Source organism: Cajanus cajan, chromosome 4 (assembly GCF_000230855.2).
Source record: "Cajanus cajan strain Asha chromosome 4, NIPB_CcT2T_4, whole genome shotgun sequence".
NCBI classification, from domain to species: domain Eukaryota; kingdom Viridiplantae; phylum Streptophyta; class Magnoliopsida; order Fabales; family Fabaceae; genus Cajanus; species Cajanus cajan.
The window spans coordinates 72,401,189-72,422,766 of NC_138520.1; the positions used below are offsets into that span (position 1 = coordinate 72,401,189).

At 28.8% G+C, this 21,578-nt stretch overlaps 1 protein-coding gene across 1 annotated transcript; it reads right to left on the reverse strand.

Annotated features, from left to right (window-relative positions):
- Positions 1-9,649: 9,649 nt before the first annotated feature.
- Positions 9,650-14,491, reverse strand: LOC109802918 (AP2-like ethylene-responsive transcription factor BBM). Its single transcript, XM_083073002.1, has 9 exons — positions 14,024-14,491; positions 13,118-13,688; positions 12,799-12,881; positions 12,608-12,616; positions 12,409-12,497; positions 11,995-12,068; positions 11,829-11,879; positions 11,430-11,506; positions 9,650-10,938 (listed from the first exon to the last, which is right to left on the reverse strand). The coding sequence occupies exons 1-9, from the start codon at positions 14,259-14,261 to the stop codon at positions 10,037-10,039; spliced, it is 2,094 nt and encodes a 697-aa protein (XP_082929128.1). The 5' UTR covers positions 14,262-14,491; the 3' UTR covers positions 9,650-10,036.
- Positions 14,492-21,578: the final 7,087 nt, after the last annotated feature.

A 21,578-nucleotide genomic window follows, 5' to 3' on the forward strand; every position in this document is an offset into this window, starting at 1 on the left:
CACTAATTCAATTCGTTTTAGCGCTTATACTGTCTTTAGAAGACGAATATCCTTAAACCTATTTTATTTTTTGTTTGATTGCTACCAATAAACCAAATGTGAAATTGAATAACAGGTCCCATCCTCAAGATTGGATCAATATAATTTTCTTGTTACTAGCCAAGAATAGTATGTAGATCTAGAAACCCTTCAAACACATAAACTATTGGAAGGCAACGGGTTATACAACTGATCACTTTGGTGCCATAAAACTAATTTTTTCCCCTTCATATGGGAGAAAAGGTAATTGTGTACTTGCCAAAGTTGCTCTGATAGACTCTAACTACTATTGTATTTGGAATCCAAATACACTATGCATCCATTATAAAAATGCTTTTTGATTGGGCCGGGACTGTTGTAACTACTCTATGCTCCAAGTGTAGCCTTGGCCATTTTCCCAAACTACATCCTCTACATTTCAAGTTCAAGTTAAACTTTCTAGAGCAAATCAAGCACCTAAAGCCATTTCAGCGAGCCACCTTACACCACCAAATCATTTATAGATTGCAAAAATCACTCTGTATTTAGATCTACCATTACCAGTATATCTCTCCTGATGTTCTATGTTGCTAATAGAGATGGAGAAATTTCATCCATTGTTCAGATCCTAGGAAGATTCCTCGTGAAAAATTTCATGCTAATAGGTAACCCATTTAGTCTTTTGAAGTCTACTTTATTTAGATGATCAATTGATGAATCGGTCAAAACTATCTTTAAATTGAAAGTCCTAATGAAGGCTCGAGGAACACTCCCACCTATTTTTCAAACCATGATGATCACTCTCCTATGACATGTGGAGATTGACCTTTATGATGAAATGTATACTATTTTGCTACATTCAATCCTTCTTAATTATGGTAATCTAATAATATAGTATGATGAAACGTACACATTGCTTTATTGAAGGGACCAAAAATGCATTTAAACTTAAAAAATACCTTTTGATTTTTTTTTTCTTCTTCAAATTAATCATTATGTTATGAATTAATTACAATGTATTTTTTTCTTAAAGAAAATCACTATTCAGTAGTTAAATATACATATTCGTGGATAATATAATTTGCCTTTTTAGTATTTGGCCATAGACAATCTTCATCCGAAAATTTTGCTTGAAACATGGTGGAACATAATCGATGTGGACATCTTTTCCAATAAAATTTCATACCATGATTCGCTAGTTATGGGAAACTAACTTCGTAGTGTTGGTAATATAACTTGTCTTTGAGATTTTAACTTTTGTTCTGAAAATTTTCTAATGCGTGCTGTAAAGTAGTTAAATTCATTTAACTTAAACATGAATATATCCAAGTATTTTAGAAGACAAAGAGGTAGAACGCTTAATTCATTATTTAATTTGTGACAAAAGTAATGTGTGCATGCTTGAAGTGGAGTAAAGAGGACATTGTTGCGTGTTGGTGTTGGTCAATGTGTCTTAATGGATCTTGTGCTTGTGTACATCTTATTTGGAGCCGAAGGCAGAAAGAAATATTCAATGCATGCATTACTTGAGTACAAAATGAAACAAAATTATCTAGTTCGATTGGAGTTGAGTTTGAAATTTTCAAATAAAATCTCATATTAGAGTTTTGTGGATAAAAAAATAATTAAAAAAGTAAAGACAATATTAATGATGATCAATCAAATTTTATAATAGAAATAAATTGTTGATCAAGTAGATAAATATTTTGCATTTGTAGCGCACGTAATTACATGAAGATGAAAAAAAAAAATGCTTAACCTATTTGTTTAGCTGAATTACTAATCTGAAACTTTTTGGGAACTGCTGCAATTTTTTTCCTAGCGAGGTTGATTGTGGTATTCTTCAGAGGACAAGGATTAGACAATGTGGAGCTTAATTAGTGATTGGGATATCTTGTTGGAAGTGGGAATAAGAAATTGATCAAGCTCAACAAACTATGCATTAATTTATTTAAGCACCCAAAAAAAAATTATTTTAGCATTTGGTTCATGTGAGGCACTCCCCTCAACAAGTTTTGAGGTCTAACTTTTTTTTTTTTTTTTTTATTTGTCTCATTGAATCATCATACAAAGTTGTAAATATGGGCCTGCCATTGGATCAGATGAAGGCAAGGAAGGGTATAGAGCTAATACAGAGTTTATTGGGAGTGCTTCTTGATTTATTCTAATTGCATCCTAGCATTAGTTAGTATTTATTTTTATTTTAATTTATCTCTTAAAAAAATAAATCCGCTTTCAAATATATATATATATATATATATATATATATATATATAAGACATAATTAAAATTTAATAATTATAAAACTTATCTTAGAATATGAGAAATTAATCTAGTACAATATTAAAATAATATTCGAATAATAGAAGTCATACAAAAACAATTTAAACTTTATTTATTACCTTTGAGATAATGTCTCAACATTGTTTATGAAAAAAAAATGTAAAAGACATAAATTTAAGAATACAACTATACAAAATCCTTCGCCCTCCCTCTTTCTTCTCATTATATAAAATTAATGGATATGCTCCCCCTTAATTCATTATAGTAAAGAAATATGTTTAGCTATTTTAATCACACGCATATATTAACATATTACCTCCATTTTGAAACATAATTTGCCAGAGTCTTTTTATATAAGAATTTAATTAGAATACATTGAAAACATATATTTTTTATATTGTTATTTAATCATAGGGTATTATGTATATAATTTTTTAAAATTTTGATTAGGTTAAATTGTACTTTTTATCTCTCTATTTTTGTTGATTCACAATTTTAGTCCCTCTATTTTAAAATAAAGATATTTAATCTTCGTAGTTGTAAAAATATGAAATTTTGATCCTTCCATCAAATTAATATACATTAACATTAAATTTTAATGTTTTATATTTAAGTAACATAACATTTAGTAACATAATATTTAAAATTGAAAAAACACGTACATGAGATTTTTATTAATAAAATAAATATTAACCACTCAAAAAATAAATACAAAATGAAAGTCTTTTATATATTATTTTTTATTTTTAATTCTTAAATGTCACCTCTTTAAATATCATTTGATTTAAGTAGTAATAGATGACTATATACCATTAAATATTAATTATTAACGAATATTAAATTGATTGTAGGACCAAAATTTTTTATTTTTAAAAATAAGAAATTAAGTATCTCTAATTTAAAATAGAGGAACCAAAATTATGGTTAAAAAAATATGATAAAAGGATAATTTAACATTTTTATAACGATTATCAAAAGTGATGTCAAGAATTTTTTTTTAATTGATAGTGTATAAATTTTTACACTATGACAATTAAAATCTTTATATAATTAATATCTTATTTAAGAAAGTATAATCATATTTGACTAAATTAACTTTGTATTCTATTTTAACATTGTCTCTCGTTTCACTTAAACAAAATTTCTAAAACAACTGATAGTTTGAAATAGATCAGAGAATGTGTACTATAACTTTACATATACACTAGTGTTTGCTGAATTCTATCATTTATTATGATTCAAACAACATTACTAGTTTTATAAAATACTATATATATATATATATATATATATATATATATATATATATTATTTTATTTTATTTTTTTTCATTTGTCATAGTTCATACATTTAAACTGTTTGGTACAAATGTTAAATAAGTTTGTTCTCTGCCACGTTATTCACACAAAAAAAATGAAAATTTTAATTAGTTGATCTAAAATTTCTTGCACATATATAGTAATTGAATTTATTTATCATTTTTATCATTTTTTTATAATTATCGAGTTCGATTATATTGATATGTACGCAGGTTGAATTTATTATTAGTCTGATAATCTACTAAGATTTATTTCAATTTATCTGAAAAAGAAATTATAAAACAGATCAACCCACAAACACACACAAAAAATATTCAGGGATATATATATATATATCATATGTATTTTGGAAATGGACTACATTTCAGTCGTATGAAATATGATGAATTAACTAAGAAGTAAATTTGAATCTGGTGATAGAAGAGCTTTTTTATTATTATTTTTTTTTTAATATTAAGAATTTGATTAAGAAATGTTTATTAAGGATATCTCTATCATATGCTTGATAATTTATTATTATATTAAGAATGTTAATAGTACAAGGAAGGGTAGCTAGTCAAAGTCAAAAAAGTTTAAATCCCAAACAGAGTTTCCACAAGCACAAAGCTAGGGCATTGGATTTGATAAAGTAATATAAGTCCCAAAGGAAAAGACACGAATGAGCATTCCTAGAGCTTGTTAGCTTACGATAGGATTCTATTTGAGAAGTTGGACACAGACGCACATGCATGAAGCATGCAATTTATTAATATTAGACTATTCCAAACCCAAATCCCATAATCTCTTCTCTTCTCTTCCAACATGAAAAGGGTTTTTAATTAAATAAACAACTTGAAACACTTCATAAGCTCCATTGAAAGATAATGTGTGTAATTATATGCTAGCTTGAATGTAAAATTTAATAGAATTAATTAATTAAAAAATTATCAAATATTTCTTCGATAAACTTCAAATACCCTTATGTTACTTAAAACAAAAGCAAATAAATGTGGCCTCCAAGTTTCAACCATTAAAGTTAATTAGGCATAATGGTAAGGTAAGAGGATCGAGAATATAAGGATTAATTTTCTTTTTCAGCATATATTTTGTTATGAGGCAAATATTAAGTATAAATTAATAAGTTATATAAATCTCTTTTCTTATTTAATTGGATCACTGTATATATAATTCATTCAACAATGATTAATATATAAAAAAACGTATGTATTACAAACATTTCTCAATTACATCATTTCTCGTCTATAATTTATCAAATAATAAAAGTATATCAATAAATATGCCATGAGAGGGGGGTGGGTTACTAACATTATTTTAGTTACTTTTTAGTAAAAGACAAAAGTTCAAGCTAAAGATATCACTAACTACATATTGTTTCAAGTCCAACAAATCATCCCATACCCAAAAAGTATGAAAACAGCTTAAAATAATAGTGGCTTGGAAGTTCTTCAGAGGTTAAATAGGAACCTCCGGGCCCCTAATTTCGTGGTTCCCATCATTTCCCCACTAAAGGTAGTGGGGTCATCAAAACCTAAGGATTGAGTCAGCAGGTGATAAAACTTGTTAGGCCCACTTAGTGACTATCAATCATGTATACATTGCAAAACTTTACATAGAATAACAGCATGGGTTTTAATTAATGCATACGAATAATATTTTGTATCAACATTTTTTTAAGCATGTTTCTATAATTGGGAGAAAATATTCACTAGTTTTATATATGATCAATTTTGGTAGAAGAAAAATAACTTATGAGTAGATGTCGGACGATAGAATGATCTGATCTAAGTGTTGAACATCACTCTTTATTAGTACTATTTAAAAAATGTTATTTAATTATATATAAATATTATTAATTTATTTTTATAACATATTATCAAATATTATATAATATTGTCTATATTGTTAAAAATATTTAATAACATTTGTACTCAATTAGGTAATATTTTTCAAATGTTATCAAAGTAATATTTTTGTAATATTTTAATGATACTGTTAAGTTTTTTTAACATTACAAAATAATAATTAGTTTTAATATAGATGTTGCTATCAATTATTATATTTTATGACTCCTAAACTACTACAAATTCTTTAAGAAAAAGTTGAAGATAAGCTTAATTAATCATCACTAATTAGATATTAAATATCAAAGTTTATTTATTTTAAATATAATTATATGATTATATATACTCTTTATGAATTATTCATTTACTCTTTATGTGATATTTTTTTTACTTGATGTGAGACTTTGATTTTAGAAACAATTAGAAAAAATAATATTGAGATAAAAAAAAAAGTTACTTATCCATAGTAACATTTTTCAAAAAAAATGTTACAAAATAACTTATATGACATTTTTTTACTCGATATGAGAGTTTGATTTTAAAAATAAATAAAAAGAATAATATTGAAATAAAAAAAATTTACTCTATCTATAATAAGATTTTTCAAAAAAATATTGCAAAATAACCTCTTCTTTCAACACATATAGTAACATTTTAATAAGCATGAATAGGAAAACGTTGCTAAAAAATTAAAATGTAGTAGTGTAGGTGATATCATGGCTTGATAGAGATTTAGAGTTTCTAAATTGTGTTAATACACTCTAACCTCATCATGAGTGATATGAAAATTTCAAACTAAGTAAACCCTCAAATTTTATATTTGAAATTTTTTAATGTAACCTCCTTGGACTGATTGTCATTTTTAGGTAAGAATTAATTAGATACAAATTTAGATGCAACAGATGTTAGGATATAAAAAAGTCTAACATTATTAGAATAAGAGGAAAAACATGGCAATCAATAGTACTAGAGCTGATGATTCAGTAAAAAAATATATTTTCACAGCTCATACAAACAACACTACAAGAAATGTTATATATAATGACATAAAATGACATTATAGATATAATATATGTAGGTATAAATCTATTTGATATATAATTACACACAAATTTAGTGTTAATTGATTTTGAATGAGATTCGACATTTATATCAACATATGTTTTATTTATAGTGTAAGGAAAGATAATGACAAGTATTGTGTTACTATAAGATAAGTATTACTATATGACAATTTTTTGTAGTGTAAACAACAAAAATACAATGCAAGATAGATTTCATTAATTGGGAGGTTAGATCATTTGTTTGAAAGAACGATTGTTGGAATGCAAATAAAATCTCATATTATTAGAACAAGCAAAAAATATGAATTTGTAAAATACACACATATTTCATTAGTTTAAGACTTTTTTGGTAATGATCAAAAGCATATTAATAAGGACTTAGTCATAAAATAAATAATATCATATCAACATGAAAATGTATGTGAATATTTTCCAAACAACAAAAAATAATGTTTCTCTCATAAAAATATATATCCCAAAAACAAATTACAATTAGGACTTTTTTTTAACGTGTTCGTAAATAATAGTTTTTTTTAATCACATTTTTTTCATTTATAATATTTGAAGTTAAAGATACTATTTAAGGTGATCATGTCCAATTTAACTCAACTTAACGACTTGTTATTTATTTTATAAATAAATATAATATGATTGATAAAAATATAAAATGTATCTTCTTGAACATTAGTAGTATTACTTATACATAGAGATGATAATAGACCAAGTTAAATCATATTTTGAATATATAAGTTAGACTTATTTAAAAAAATTTAAAGTCTAAGTCTAACATATTATTATAATTTTTTTTTTTATAGTTTTGGCTTGACTTTTTTAAAAGTTTGATCTTATCTATTATCCTATTTAAAAGCTTATTTTGTATTAACAATGTTAAATGTGCTAATATATTTAATTTTAAATAAGTAAATAGTAATATTTTTAAATACACACGTGAGTCATTTTTTTTATTTGCATTATAAATAATGAGTTTACTCTAGTATTATTATCACTATAATTTAAAATTTAAAATAAAAATAAAAACTAACTTAAAAGGGACAACTCTCATACATAATCATGTAGATTAAAATACACTTGTGTATAGACCGTAATGAAAAAAACAGTTTTATACTTTTATCCCAATAAAAAAAGCTTTATAATTATTTCTTATAAGTAATTTGAAGTATTCTAATAACCAATTATCAATATGAAGGAGAAGAGTAAGTGAATATTTTAAACTGCTAGAATTTTTATTTTAAAAATATTATTTTAATCTTTTAAATCACTAATAACATATTTAAAAATAATAAATTAAGATAATTATGTAATATTAACGATATTTAGTATGATATTTTTATTATAAAAAATATCAATAGATAAATTTTATGTAATAATATTTAACAAATTTTTAACAAAATTAAAGTATAAAAATTGAAACAAAATCTTTTAAAATTTTAAAGACTAAAAAAATTAATTTAAAATTTAAAAAACTAAAAATAAATTTATCATAAAAGATTAGAAATATATTTAAGTAATAATATATATATATTACAGATAAATAAATTACTCTATCAAATTTAATTATAAACCTAAATCTAATTTTTTAAATAAATACATTTTTTAAAAATTAAAGTTTAACTTTTTTATTAAATAAAATAAGATGGATTAAACTTTAAATAGATGAAAACATAATATTTAACACCTGCCATATTTTCATCATATGTTAATTATAAATAGTAGTATTTGTAATGGATGAAAAGTTGGTGTAATAAATGGAGAGATAAAGCATGGGAAGAAAAAGTAAGGGAAAGGATTGAGACCCACTACATGGTACAAGACTGACTTTAACAAAGTTCACTTTTCTTGGAAATCTCTTTGTGCATGGATAAGGGTGAAAACAATCCTGCAACCAAGCATCGCAGATGCTCAGAGAGAAGAGATCATAAAATAAATAAATTAATATTTGGTTTTCTTTCCGAGGAGGCACGGGTACTCCGCTGATTTCTCCTATGAATATCGGTTTACACCCCTTAATTGCTTTTCTTCATTTCTTATATTCATCACAAACAAACAACAGAGTGAAAAGGGGAAATTAATTCCATAAAATAAAGAATAGATTCACTTTGTTGTTTTCCCGTTGAATGAATCAGTAGACACAAGATATTGATCACCACCAAACAGCCCTAGCTAGCTAAATGTAGCATAATTGAAACATTGTTTTTGGAGCATGCCATTAATTTCTTTCTACGGTTTATTTCGATGAACCATATATGTATCAGATAAAACATTTTATCATACATACCTGTTAAGTTCAACTTTAATATGTTGTAAATGGAAAATATCACGTCATTATTTAACTATCTAGTAATCATATCATATCATTATTTTAAAAAGGTTCAACTGTATATGGAACATGCATGCGATGTAAAACATCAGGTAAAAAACAAACAAGTAAAAACACTATTCAACATGCATAACTTTGGCATTTATCTCAGCTGTCAATGTTATTTGTCACTTCATGAATGATTTGATAAATTTGTTTGAGTAAACGTTACCGATATTATACATAAAAATATCATACTATATTTACACTTACTGGAATAAAAAGTAGAAATGATAATATAATAATAGTATTGCTGCTATTGCATTATTAGCTAGTTATATATTGGCAGACAAATTACCTTCAAATGAATTTCCAGTGATCGATAAAGTGTACGTATAAAATATTCTGTTATCATCGATTTATTCTAATTGCATGATTTTTTTGACAGACCTTTCATTTTGAATAATGAAACAATAACTTACACAACTCAACACAATTCGATTTATAGATTTGAGATCTTTGTAGTGTCATCGAACACATATTTAAGCTAAAATTTAAGAAATTAATCTTTCGGTTCTTGATACCTAGCTAGTAAGTAATTAAGGTACAAAATATTCCACTTTTGATCGTTACTCATTTAACAACTGAAACCTAATTGTATCATCAATTCAAGCATTGAAAACCGAATCCTCCGTATAGTATTTGTCTGTACGCATAAAAAATACTATGTGATCGCAGATAAATAATCAGAAAAGCAAATACCTTAAACCATGCATATTATGCACAGAAAGAAACTAGTTAAAGAAATATTATAAACGGCAAACATATACATTGAGGAAAACTCCATCTATTGTATGATCTTTGTTATTCCGAAAATTACAAAACCCGTTAAAAAAAAAAAAAAAAAAAACTTCCCAATGATCTGTCCACATATTATATTCTTGAAGTTAATTCCCAAAATTCACAGCAAATATATTGTTCTGCCATGACTAAACTTGAGGCTAGATTACTTAGACCCTAATAAAGATTATGCAAGTTAGAGATGGTGAAAGAAACCCTATATATCCTCATCTTCAAAAGTGCACACTATCAAATTAGCAACTTAATAAGAGGATAAAGATAGTCAGCAATATCTGCAACATTTTCAATTTTTCATGAACACCTTGGTGACTCTACTTCTCCCTAATTTTCCACCTATTCATGCAATAAAGAGAAGGGTGGAGCACCATGGCAAAGAGCCATGCTAGTAGACCTTGGTGCAAGAGTTGGAATAGCAGTTGGAACCCAAGTGTTGCATGAAGAACCTTGATCATATGCACTAGCCTTCACAGCATCAACAGAAGATGGTTGCTGTTGGGAAAGATAATACAAGTTCCTTGCATGTGCATGATAAGCATCATTAGAACCATAAACACTTTCATAACCAAGTGCCTTCATCTCATTCTCACCAAAACCATTATTGCTTCTTTGACTTTGATCACCATCACTTGCAACAACAGTAGTAGTAGTTCCCATAGGAATCACATATCCCCCACCACCACCACCTCCATAACCATCATAAACAACCGAGTTAGATGAAGAGCTATTGTCAATGGAAGCAGAATCCATGCTCATCATAGGGTGCAACCCTGAATTTGAGTGAAAGAAATTATGAGTGCTGTTATTCCCTAGCTGAAGTTGATGAACATCTGGATAAGACAAAGGGTGAGAGGCATCAGAAGTGTCTTGTTGTTCTTGCTTGCACCATTGCCTCTGTCCATAAGGGTAATGTATGGTGGTGTAAGGTTGAGGTTGGTGGAATGCAAGAGCATTGTGCCAGTTATGATAAGTTGTTGCTCCTCCATAGTTGTTACTGATCCCTTGAGTGATGTGAGAGTTCATAATGCTATGATCTTCTTGATCTCTATGGCCATCCACACCCAGTTCCACTTGCTCCATGTCCTTCAAACGCTTGGCAGCACCACCAATTGGCAAAGTGGTGCTCTCAAGAATGCTCTTAACGTCGTATCTGCTCATATCAAAGTTTGTAACTGCACTCAGTCCTCGGAATTTTATGGCTGCAACATCATATGCCTCTGCTGCCTCCTCTTGAGTGCCTGAAAAATTAATTATTAGTAAAATGCGTAAACAGTTTTTCATTAATTAGTTATAAATAAATGCATGCAGTGCATAGAAGCATTAGTTTCATTAGTGATGAATATCATTGAAAATAATTACTTCTGAATTATCAAACATTGACATTTACTTTGTAACTACGCATGTAGTTGGATCTTATATTGTACTATTTACGTTCTATTTGTTCTTCACTTTGAACAACTTTTAGTCTTGAACTTAGGTTTATTTATATATCTTTGTTTTGCCTATCAAACTTTTCATTTTATTTTAACTAAACATGCGGATATAGTTTATTTAACGTTTTGTTGTTTGCTTGTTTATGACATACATATACAATCATATATACTGAATTGGATGAACACATGTTTTGATTATTTAAAAGAAAATTAAGCATGTTACAATATGAGGTAAGTGAGACTGCCATATCTGCTCCAATGATTATCGGTGCATAAGATTAAATATATTAGCTTACTGAAAGTTCCCAAGTAGAGATCCTTGTTGCCTGCAACTCTTCCGATCCTTGCTTGCCATCTACCATGTTGATGGTGTCTGCAATGAAATAATTAAATTAAAAAAAAACTAGTATAAATATTCATTATTTGAATTTTTCTTCTCTAAATTTTATCTACTCAAGCAAACACAAATCAAATTATATAATTGGCTACGCAACACTAAATTCACTGATCAATTTTTTCTTTAAAAAAATCTTCAATGTTAAATTATTTTAAGAAACGATTAATTCTTCTAAAAGTTCAGCTTTTTCAAGTGCACATTCATGAATCATTAATTTATGTCCAACATGGTATTCAGTATTCACATAAACGATAGACTTTTTTGATCAGAGACGTATATTAGTGTCTAGTCAACGTACCTCGTTACTCCTCGATAAATGGATGCACCGCGAGAAAACCCACTACTCTTCCTGTGGCACCGTGATTAATTTATTTTATATTATCAATAAATAATTCATCTCTTAAAAAATTGAGAAAAATAAACCAATTAATATTTAGATTATAAGAAGTGGCACTTGCAAATACCTTCTCAACGACGCAACGTACTCTTGTCTAGTCATGTGCTTCATCTCTTCCAACTCTTTCTCATAGTGGCTAATCTAAAATGCATCGGTTGTTGACGAAGACATAAAGAATTCGATGTCATAAAACTACTACATCAAGTGATCACGTACACATACATTGTTTGCATTATAAGACAAATAACAGAATTTCTTCTACGAAGAGACACATCCCATCAAATATGGAAACTTTTTCGTTGACAGTGACACCAACTATACAATGTGCTCTCTAGTAGTAGATCACCATATATTGAAGCTTCCCTATATATTCACCATTGTTAATGCCAAGGCTAACTTAGCCTAGGGCTATACGTGCAACACGACCCTTAATTTATTGAGCATAAAAGGAAAAGAATATAAAATAAAAGTGGTAACTTACAGGAAAATTTGTTGTTGTAGTTGTTCCCCAGTATTTTAGTGCTGCCAAATCGTAGGCTCTAGCTGCCTTTTCTTCTTTGTCATAACCTCCTGCAAGTAGTGACGACAAATGATAACCAATGTGAACAAATTTGAAGTTTTCTTCTTACTTTTGCCTAAAAAAAATATATAATTTAAAAAAATATATATTTTGTACTCACCCAAGTAAACTGAAAGGTCATGTATGTTGAAGAAAGCCATCATTCCATAATGGATGTAGAGATGAAGAACACAAGTTAATTAATATTATAAGTTGGTCATGAACACACAAACGTGAAAAAGGGGAAGTATAAAGAATGAACATTAACTAAAAAAAATAAGCATAAAATTAGATAAACATTGTATATCATACCTTGCCTTCCTTTGCGAGTTTGTCCCTCTCTTCTACAACTATTATCCCACAGGTGAGCCTCATACCTCCCTGTCCACCTATGCCTTCAATTAGGAAAAAAAAAACTAATTTCATTATCATTCTCACAAATTATTTTAAAAAATCAATAGAATAAATTAAAAAAAAAAAAAAAAAAACTTGTTACAACAACGAAACTGACTAAAGGAACTTTTAAAACTGGGATGTGAAGCAGTAATGAAAGATTTGTGACGGCTCATATTCATACATAACAAATAATAAATATTCATGCATATCTTTTCATAGGTTTAAAATAAAATACCTTGTTACACCACGGTATATAGAAGTTCTTTGTCCAAACGTGTCGATGGATTTTCTGGGTGCAGTTTCAATGACTCCAGTTTGTGTGGTATCAAGTGCAACTGTGGTTAGTGGTTGTTTGTTATCTGAAGAACTCTCTCCATCCACACCAGCAGTGAGAAGGGGCAACGATGAGCTTGATTGTGAACCAGTACTCATGGAAAGTGATAGTGTTTGCACACTACTTTTGCTATTGCCACCACTTTCATTGTTGTTTTCTGAGTGTGGGGGTTGGTTCCTCAACCATGTCTTTATCATTGACAACCCTATCGAGTTACTATTGTTCGCACTACTGCCGCCGCCACCACTACTGCCACCGCCACTGGCCGCTACCGGCTGAGCCGGAAACATGTAATCTGTTGTGGCTGAGTTACCACCGTATGTTTGGTGCTCATGATCACCAAATGAGTGTCCACCTAGGAAGTTTTCAAGCTTTGGCTGTTGTTGTTGCTGTTGTTGGTTGTGGTTCATGTTTTGGTTGTTGCATGAAGTTCCCAATAGCAAGTTTTGGCTGTTGTAGTTCTCCTTCCAATCTGAGAAACAAAAATGATTAGAAGAAAACAGAAATTAAAGTATCTCTTTGATCTAGCAATATTAATGACAAACATATCTATCAAATATCATTTCTCACAAGGGCTTACACAAAAAAAAAAAAAAAAAAAAAAAAAAAAAAACCCTTGGTAGAAAAATAAGGGGGAAAAATGAAGAAGCTTGAACATCTTATTGAATAATTTTCTCTTTTTCTCCTTTGGGTTTCTTAGTTTAGTTTGTGAATATTGATGAGGGTGCAGTTAGGGAGATTCCAAGAAAAATAATACTATATGTTTATAAAGCTGTGTGGGAAGAAGTGAAAAAAAAAAAAAAAAACCTTGAGTGGTGTGAATATTATTGTTTCTGTGAAATGCTTCGTATATGCCATAAGAAGGAAGATTGAGTAAATGAGGAGTTGAGTCAGAAGTGAGATCAAAGCATTCTCCTGCTACATCAGTGCTTGAGATTCCATCAGAGTTGAAGCCAAAACGAGAAGGTGCCGTTTGAGAGTGATCTTGACTCGAAGGGTGTTCTTGAGGAGAGAGAGAAAACCCCAACAAATTCATAGACCCCATGATTAATGATCACAAAGATCTCCTAAGCCCTTAAGGTAAACTTTAGAAGAAGATAAATAGCGGTTTATGCATGTAGAAGAAGCAGCATATACTAGTTTATATGAGGAGGCCAGAAAGAAAAGAAGAAGAGGAGAAGAAGGGTCAAATTCTTGAAGAGCTCAAAAATGAAGAAAAAAAACATTTATAGCATAGAGATGAGAGAACATTTATAGTATACTTAAACTTATATTTATACTCTGAATTTTCTCTTTCTTCTGGGTGATATGCACATACACGCGCACACAATAGAAATGGGACGCGTCTAATATATTCTACTATTCTAGGGCACTTGAAATCGTTGAATCATAAAATTAATTGCTTCAAGGTTAATGAAAAGATTCACGGGGACCATTTTTCATAATTAATGCACTAGTCTAAACACACTGCTATTTGCTCGTGCAATTGAAAAATAATGCGTTCTCATTCGGAGAGTAATTTTTTTTCAAGTATGTAGAAATAATCTAAATGAGTATTACTTTTTAATAGTTTTTATATTTTCGTCTGTATAATTAGAAATCAACCCCTTTTATCATGTTTAGAAATCCAACGATATCTATGGTGTTACTAAACCTTGTTGATAAAATAATGCATTGTTGTGATACAGTGTATCCATTCATTCTGGTGCATTTCTGAGATGTGACTTGCAGCACAAAATCACTAGTGCTAACGTGTTTCTTTGCCTTTAATGTTTCATGAAGAAAAAAAATTTTCTGATGTGATATGTGATACCTTACTTTTTCATAGTGTAAAGTTAGATATTATGAACTGAGTTTGTTTTTTAGTTAAAAATTGTATTCACTACTAGAAGATGCTACGTTTTTATGTCCTTTGAAAAAAATGATTCTGTGAAATCAATACTTCAAATAATAGTTTGTTTTTTAGAAGACTTCAATTAACAGTTAAGAAATGAATAAATAAATATACTTTATTATAAAGAGCATATTAATAATATTGAATATTGTATTTTGTGATAAAAAGTTTTATTTTTAATTTCTTAATTATTATCTCGATGGATAATGATTATATAAATCATATATAATTAAATTAATTTGACATTTTTACAGTACGTACGTGCACTATTTTTTATGATTAGATTTTGCTGTATTCTAATATTCAATGGAAGATTAAGCTAGTAATTATTCATATGCATAAACACGTGTGGACATGAATGGCAGTCTTGTGTATAATTTAATATATGTATTTTTAAACATACATTTTTGTACGGATACTGGTCTATATTTATTATGCATGAAATCTACCGTATGAATGAGTTATATTTATAATGTAATTTGTATTAAATAAAAGAAACCTTGTATAATAATATTCACTACGTATAACAATGAATAAGAAGAAATAAAAAGAAAAGTCACATGAGCAGTAATAAAATAATTAATTTATCTCCTGTGTATCAGTGTTTTTTTCAAGGGTTTTCCGGCCCAACTTCTAAAACATATATGTAAGCTAGGTTTGAAAATTTAAATGTTATTTTGTGGGTGATTAGAATAAGATTAGTCAATGAGTGTCATGGCAAGAATTATATAATGTAAATAATTTAAGGTGACTCTATATCTAAGTCAGAAATGAAATACTTGTTAATTCTATTAATTTTTATAATAATTATCTAATGAATTACACGTATTATAATTTGAATGATATTGATAAGAATTATAAAGTCTCGAAAATATTTGACCCCATGTGTATTTGTGTTAACACATGAAATGTATTGATAATAAGGATCCAAAAAGTATAGAATACGTGGATGAATGTATCCATGTATGTTTCTCTTTCATGGCTGTAGGGGAAAGGTGAAATAATAATTTTCTGACAAAATAGCTAGCGTGACAAAAAACCACACGCAGCCCCTCTCCACACCCATCCATTCAACCCCACTTGGACATTGGTCACCTCATGTCAGACCTATTATCACCATCACATCACAATTCACAACTCACAACCTTAACTCCCTTTTCAAATTCCCTATTTCAAAACATACATTTTACACTATCATTCCAATATATACATCAATTTTACTGTAATCAATAATAATTTATCACTAAACCTTTTCATATTAATTAACAATACATAATAATTGAATTCTTTCTTAATTTGCTTTCCCCCTCTCATCTAATTTTTATTATAAGAAAGCTATTGAAAGAGAGTCCTTTGATTCTCTATTTGTTTCTCTTTATATGCGACGAAAGAAAGAAGCATATCTCCCATAACTTTCTCACATTCTGTTTCTGTCCATCCCATATGACACATTATTCAACTATTATCTCTTCGTCCTAATCATCAATCTGCTCCCCCGCTACAAACGGGACTGTCTCTCTCTTTTCCTACTTTTCTCTCAACAATTATTCATGCATCACAGACAACCTTTTTTTTTCTTCTTTTTAACACCATGTTCATGTTCAATAGCGATCGAGCTACTTACTAGTAATAGGATACCATGTAGAACCACTAATCATTTTAAATTTGTCACACAGTAGTATATCACATTAATTAATAGGCCAAAATGAAAATAGCTAGCTAGCAAAATTATTGTTACACCTTGTGCCCCTATGCCAGGACAACAACCCTTGTCTTGCGGGTTATTTTTTCCTTCTCAAAAGTTTGTGAAGAGACAAAATGGACCAAAATCTAACTCCCAAGCTTCCAATGTGGAATTTCACAGATACAGTGTACTATTATTATTCTTATTATGCACACACGACGCATTGAGGTTTAAGTATAAAAATATGTTGAAAATAGCTAGGTCATAAGTATACATAATTAATTAATTAATTAATTGTGCTTGTTTTCAAGTTGAAATGAATTCATGTATAGTACCTAATATGTTAAAATGTGGAAGGGAGAAAAAAGAGTGGAGACATGCGTAGAATAGTTTAGTATTGATGACAGATAAAGATTGATCTCGAAGGGTGCAATTCCATACTGTAAGTTTGACCGTCAACAAAGGAATCAAGGACGGTAAAACACATGCATTACCCACTTTTTCTTCAATATTTTAACAAATTAAAGTGTTTATTTATTAATTAAAACCTATTGACGGTGCCATCCCCTCTTGCCAAACATGCTTAATAAATGTTACCTTGGTACTATAAATAGGTAATTACTACTACTAATACTAACCATGGCCTTAAATCACTACTGCCAAATAAGAGATAAAAAAAATATTATCAATAAACTTTCATAATAATAATTATTACTCCTAAAAGCACGTATTAGAGTTTAGTAACAAGCTTAAGAGTAATATGTATCTATATGTTTTTAACATTATATTTTATATAAAAAGTTATATAAGTGTGTATAGTACGTAACAAGTTAAGAGAAATGTTTTTAAAAATATAAGTTATATAATGTTTACTATGGAGGGCATGAGCACCCAAACATCAAATTTTCACCGTTGAATGCTATAAGAAAATCGAGAAAATTAATTGTGCCTTGTGAAAACAAACTTGAAAGGTAGAAACTCAGGTTATATTCTTTAGCATGTGTCCACATTTGTTAAGTAAATCGAATATTTATAATGAACATAAAAAATGTACCTACTCGACAAAAAGCCCTCGTAATTTGACAGAGAAAGGTACTTTTGACCTATTGCTTGTAGTGTCAACACCTATATATTTATATATAACATGGGCCGTAAAATTAATAAATTTCATAAGATGAATTCCGTTTACTATATTGTATATCGCGTTTGTAATAGGGGTGAGCATTAAACCGACACCCGAACCGAACCCGAAAAACCTGGAAAAAAATATTGTTTTTGGGTGGATTTGGGCGGGTCTTATGGGTAAATCGGGTTAAAATTTTGATTTTATACGGGTTATATTGGGCGGGTTCGATTTTGAATTTTTAAACCCGCTAAAAACTGAACCCAACCGAAAATGAAATAAGTTTAAATTTTTATTACTTTTGTATAACTAAACAACAATGGTCCAAATTTAAAAGTCTTTATTTCAAATATAAAATAGCCATCAATTTGTAACTTATTTTTTTCCTTTTTCTCATAACTTAGATATTTATTTTGTCTTCTCCTTCCTCATTCAACTTCTCAACACACTAGTCCATTTTTAGAGTTATATTTTTGTTTCTTTCTTTGTCTTTCTTTTCCATCTTCTTATCTCCATTTTGAGTACATTTTGTGTGACTGTGATTTCTTATGGTTTTGTAATCTAACTTTATATTTCTTTTCCATGTAACAACTATGAATTTTGTTATCTTTTATTTTTGCTTCTTTAGTTTGTAAATGTTTCAACTACGAATCTATTTACACCATCTATTGTCACCTTCATTCTATTTTTATACACTATTTTAAAAATATTTTTTATCGTTTTAAGCTTCATCTTCGTTAAGATAAATTAGTCTACAAAAAAATTCAAACCCGATTATACCCACCCGCTTAAATCCGAATCCGTTTCAACCCGAACCGCCTCAAATCGAAAGCTCAGTCGGTCGGATATGGGTCACATTTTTTCAAAGCCGGTTTACAACGGGTTGAACATTTTTCACTCAAACCCGACCAAACCCACCCGTTGCTCACCCCTAGTTTGTAATATATAATTTGAAAAGTAATTTTTTATTTAATTTATTAAGTGTATAAGTAAATACTTTCCAAAACCTTATAATTAAGATAACGATGCTATTTTTATTAAATATATATTTTATTTTTAATTAATGCTTTAAGAATACTCTCATAGTGCATGACTTGTTAAGGTTGTGTATTGTTTGAAATGAGTTGTGACTTATTCTGTACCAATTAACCTAACTCTAATATTAAATGACTAGTGGGGTTAAATAAATGTAACAAAAGTTAGATAACTCAACCTAACTGAACTTTTTTTCCTTTTTAACATGCATGAGTTTATATGAATGAATTGGGTGGCTTACTCTGAGAATTGTTTTATTAAAAATTTTATTTTTCTACTGTAGTTATAATTTAATTGTATAATTTGTATTTATATATACAATTGAAAGTTTATCTTAGTATTCATTTCTAATTAATTGACTTTTGTTTTATTATATTTTCCCCTTCATATGCAAATTTATTACCAATCCTACGATGAAATTCATTCGTGTAAAGTTTATATCGTATCGTATTAATTTTTCGTACCTATTCATTTTAACAACACTAAATGTAACCATGAAAAATTTAATAACTCTAAAATTAAGTTAAATATTACTAAATACCCTTTTTTCAGGTATTATTTGTACCATTTCCTCTTCCGGTTTAAGTTCGCATTCATTTTTGTTAATGCAAATCTGTATAACTAAAAAATGTTATTTGGTTTTCTTTAGAGAGAGAGAGGAAAAAAAAAAATTGAACTCTGGGGTTAAAACTCAATCCGGCCCAAATAAAGCATTTGAGATTGGTTAGACCCAGTTTTATGATTAAGCTTATTTGTCATTGGGCCTTATTTGAAGTTGAGGACGAATTGGGATTAGGCCGATGATAAACACACCTTCACTCTCGTATAAACACATCCCCTTTTTTAAAAAATATATATAAAATGTCTAAATTACCCTTTAAGAAAAATAAAATTCCTAAATTTACACCTCCCTTCCCCACATCCCCTTTCCCTGCACCCCACACTCTACACCCCTCTTCTTCCCAAAGCCTTTTTTCGCTCAATATCATTAAGCAATATACTTTTACAGTCATTCTGAATAGAAAAAAAGGACTAGCCCTACCATAACCAGCATAAGAAGGGTTCTTTTACGGTCATTAGCATTCCGGAAAGTACTTTCCGGAATAGTAAAATTATTGTTCATATAATTCCGGAAAGAACTTTCCGTAATAGTAACTTTAATATTATGGAAAGTACTTTCCGGAATTATGTAACAAAACATTTTCGAAAAATACTTTCCGGAATAAGAATTTAATATTATGGAAAGTATTTTCCGGAACATTTTTATATAATTCCGGAAAGAACTTTCTGTAACAGTAAGAAGAAGAAGAAGAGGAGTGCCAGAAAGAGAAAGAAGAGGGGTTTGCGAGGTGTGGGAAAAAAAAAAGAAGAGGAGTGCTAGAAAGAGAAAGAAGAGGGGTGCACAGCAGGTGGTCTTGTAAGAGAAAGACTCTTACTTGTTCTATGGAAAGACACACTAGTAAAAAAATGACTTTTAAAATCAGAGTTTTAAAATCAGTCATAAGATAGCCATTTTAAAAGTGACGCGGTGACCTGAACTGCAACAGAACAGCCTCAAAACGGCCCTAGAACAGCCCGTACTACAAGCAGAACGGCCTGTACTGCTTTCAGTATGGCCCGTACTGCAAGCAGAATGGCCTGTACTGCTTGCAGAACGGGCCGTTCTGCAATCAGAACAGGCCGTTCTTCTTGCAGAACGGCCTGTTCTGGTGCCGGTGCGGGGAAGGGAGATGTAAATTTAAGAATTTTATTTTTTTTTAAAAGTGTAATTTAGATATTTTATATATTTTTTTTAAAAAAGGGAGTGTGTTAATACGAGAGTGGAGATGTGTTTATCATCTACCTTGGGGTTACCCTCGACCTCGAGTTAATCCAACCCAAGTAGTACATATGCAACTCATTCTTTAATCATGTATTTTTTTGAATTATTTTACCTAAAGCTCTTTTATGTTGAATAAAGAGATCAAAAACAGCTGTTCATTTTATTATTTTAGGAACATGTTGATATTTGAGTTCGAACTAATATTTACATTTTTATGATTGTTCATTTAGCTTATGTTTGGGTGAGAAAAGAAGTATATAAACATAAGTAAAAGAGAAGATGGATTAAGTAGAAAATTATTAGAATTTTAGGTTGTTTGATTCGATACAAAAATAAGCAAAATATAAAGAAACCTTAAGCATTATTTTGACATATATAATTAGGTTAAAAATCGAAAAGAGAGTGATATTTAATATGAAAAATAATTGTTATTATATAAAGTAATACACTATTTATTTTTATTATTATTATTTAATTCAAAATATTTTTCAAATAAAGTGTTGGCCTAATTTCTTGAGACATAAGATTGAATCGCAAGGAACATATTCAACACACATGTTTTTTATGAGTTAATTATTTATATATTGTTAGTGTAAATTTTTTTATATCGGTAACTAATTAGACCTTTTAATATTATCATATCAGTTACTTATTTAATTAAATAAAAATAAAATAAAATAATTTAAAAAATATGATTAGTTTTCTGTATAAACCGAGAGTATATTGATTAACTTTTTTTTATACATACATATTAAGAATGATATGTATAAATTAGTGGATTAATTTAAATTTAAGAAATGAGAT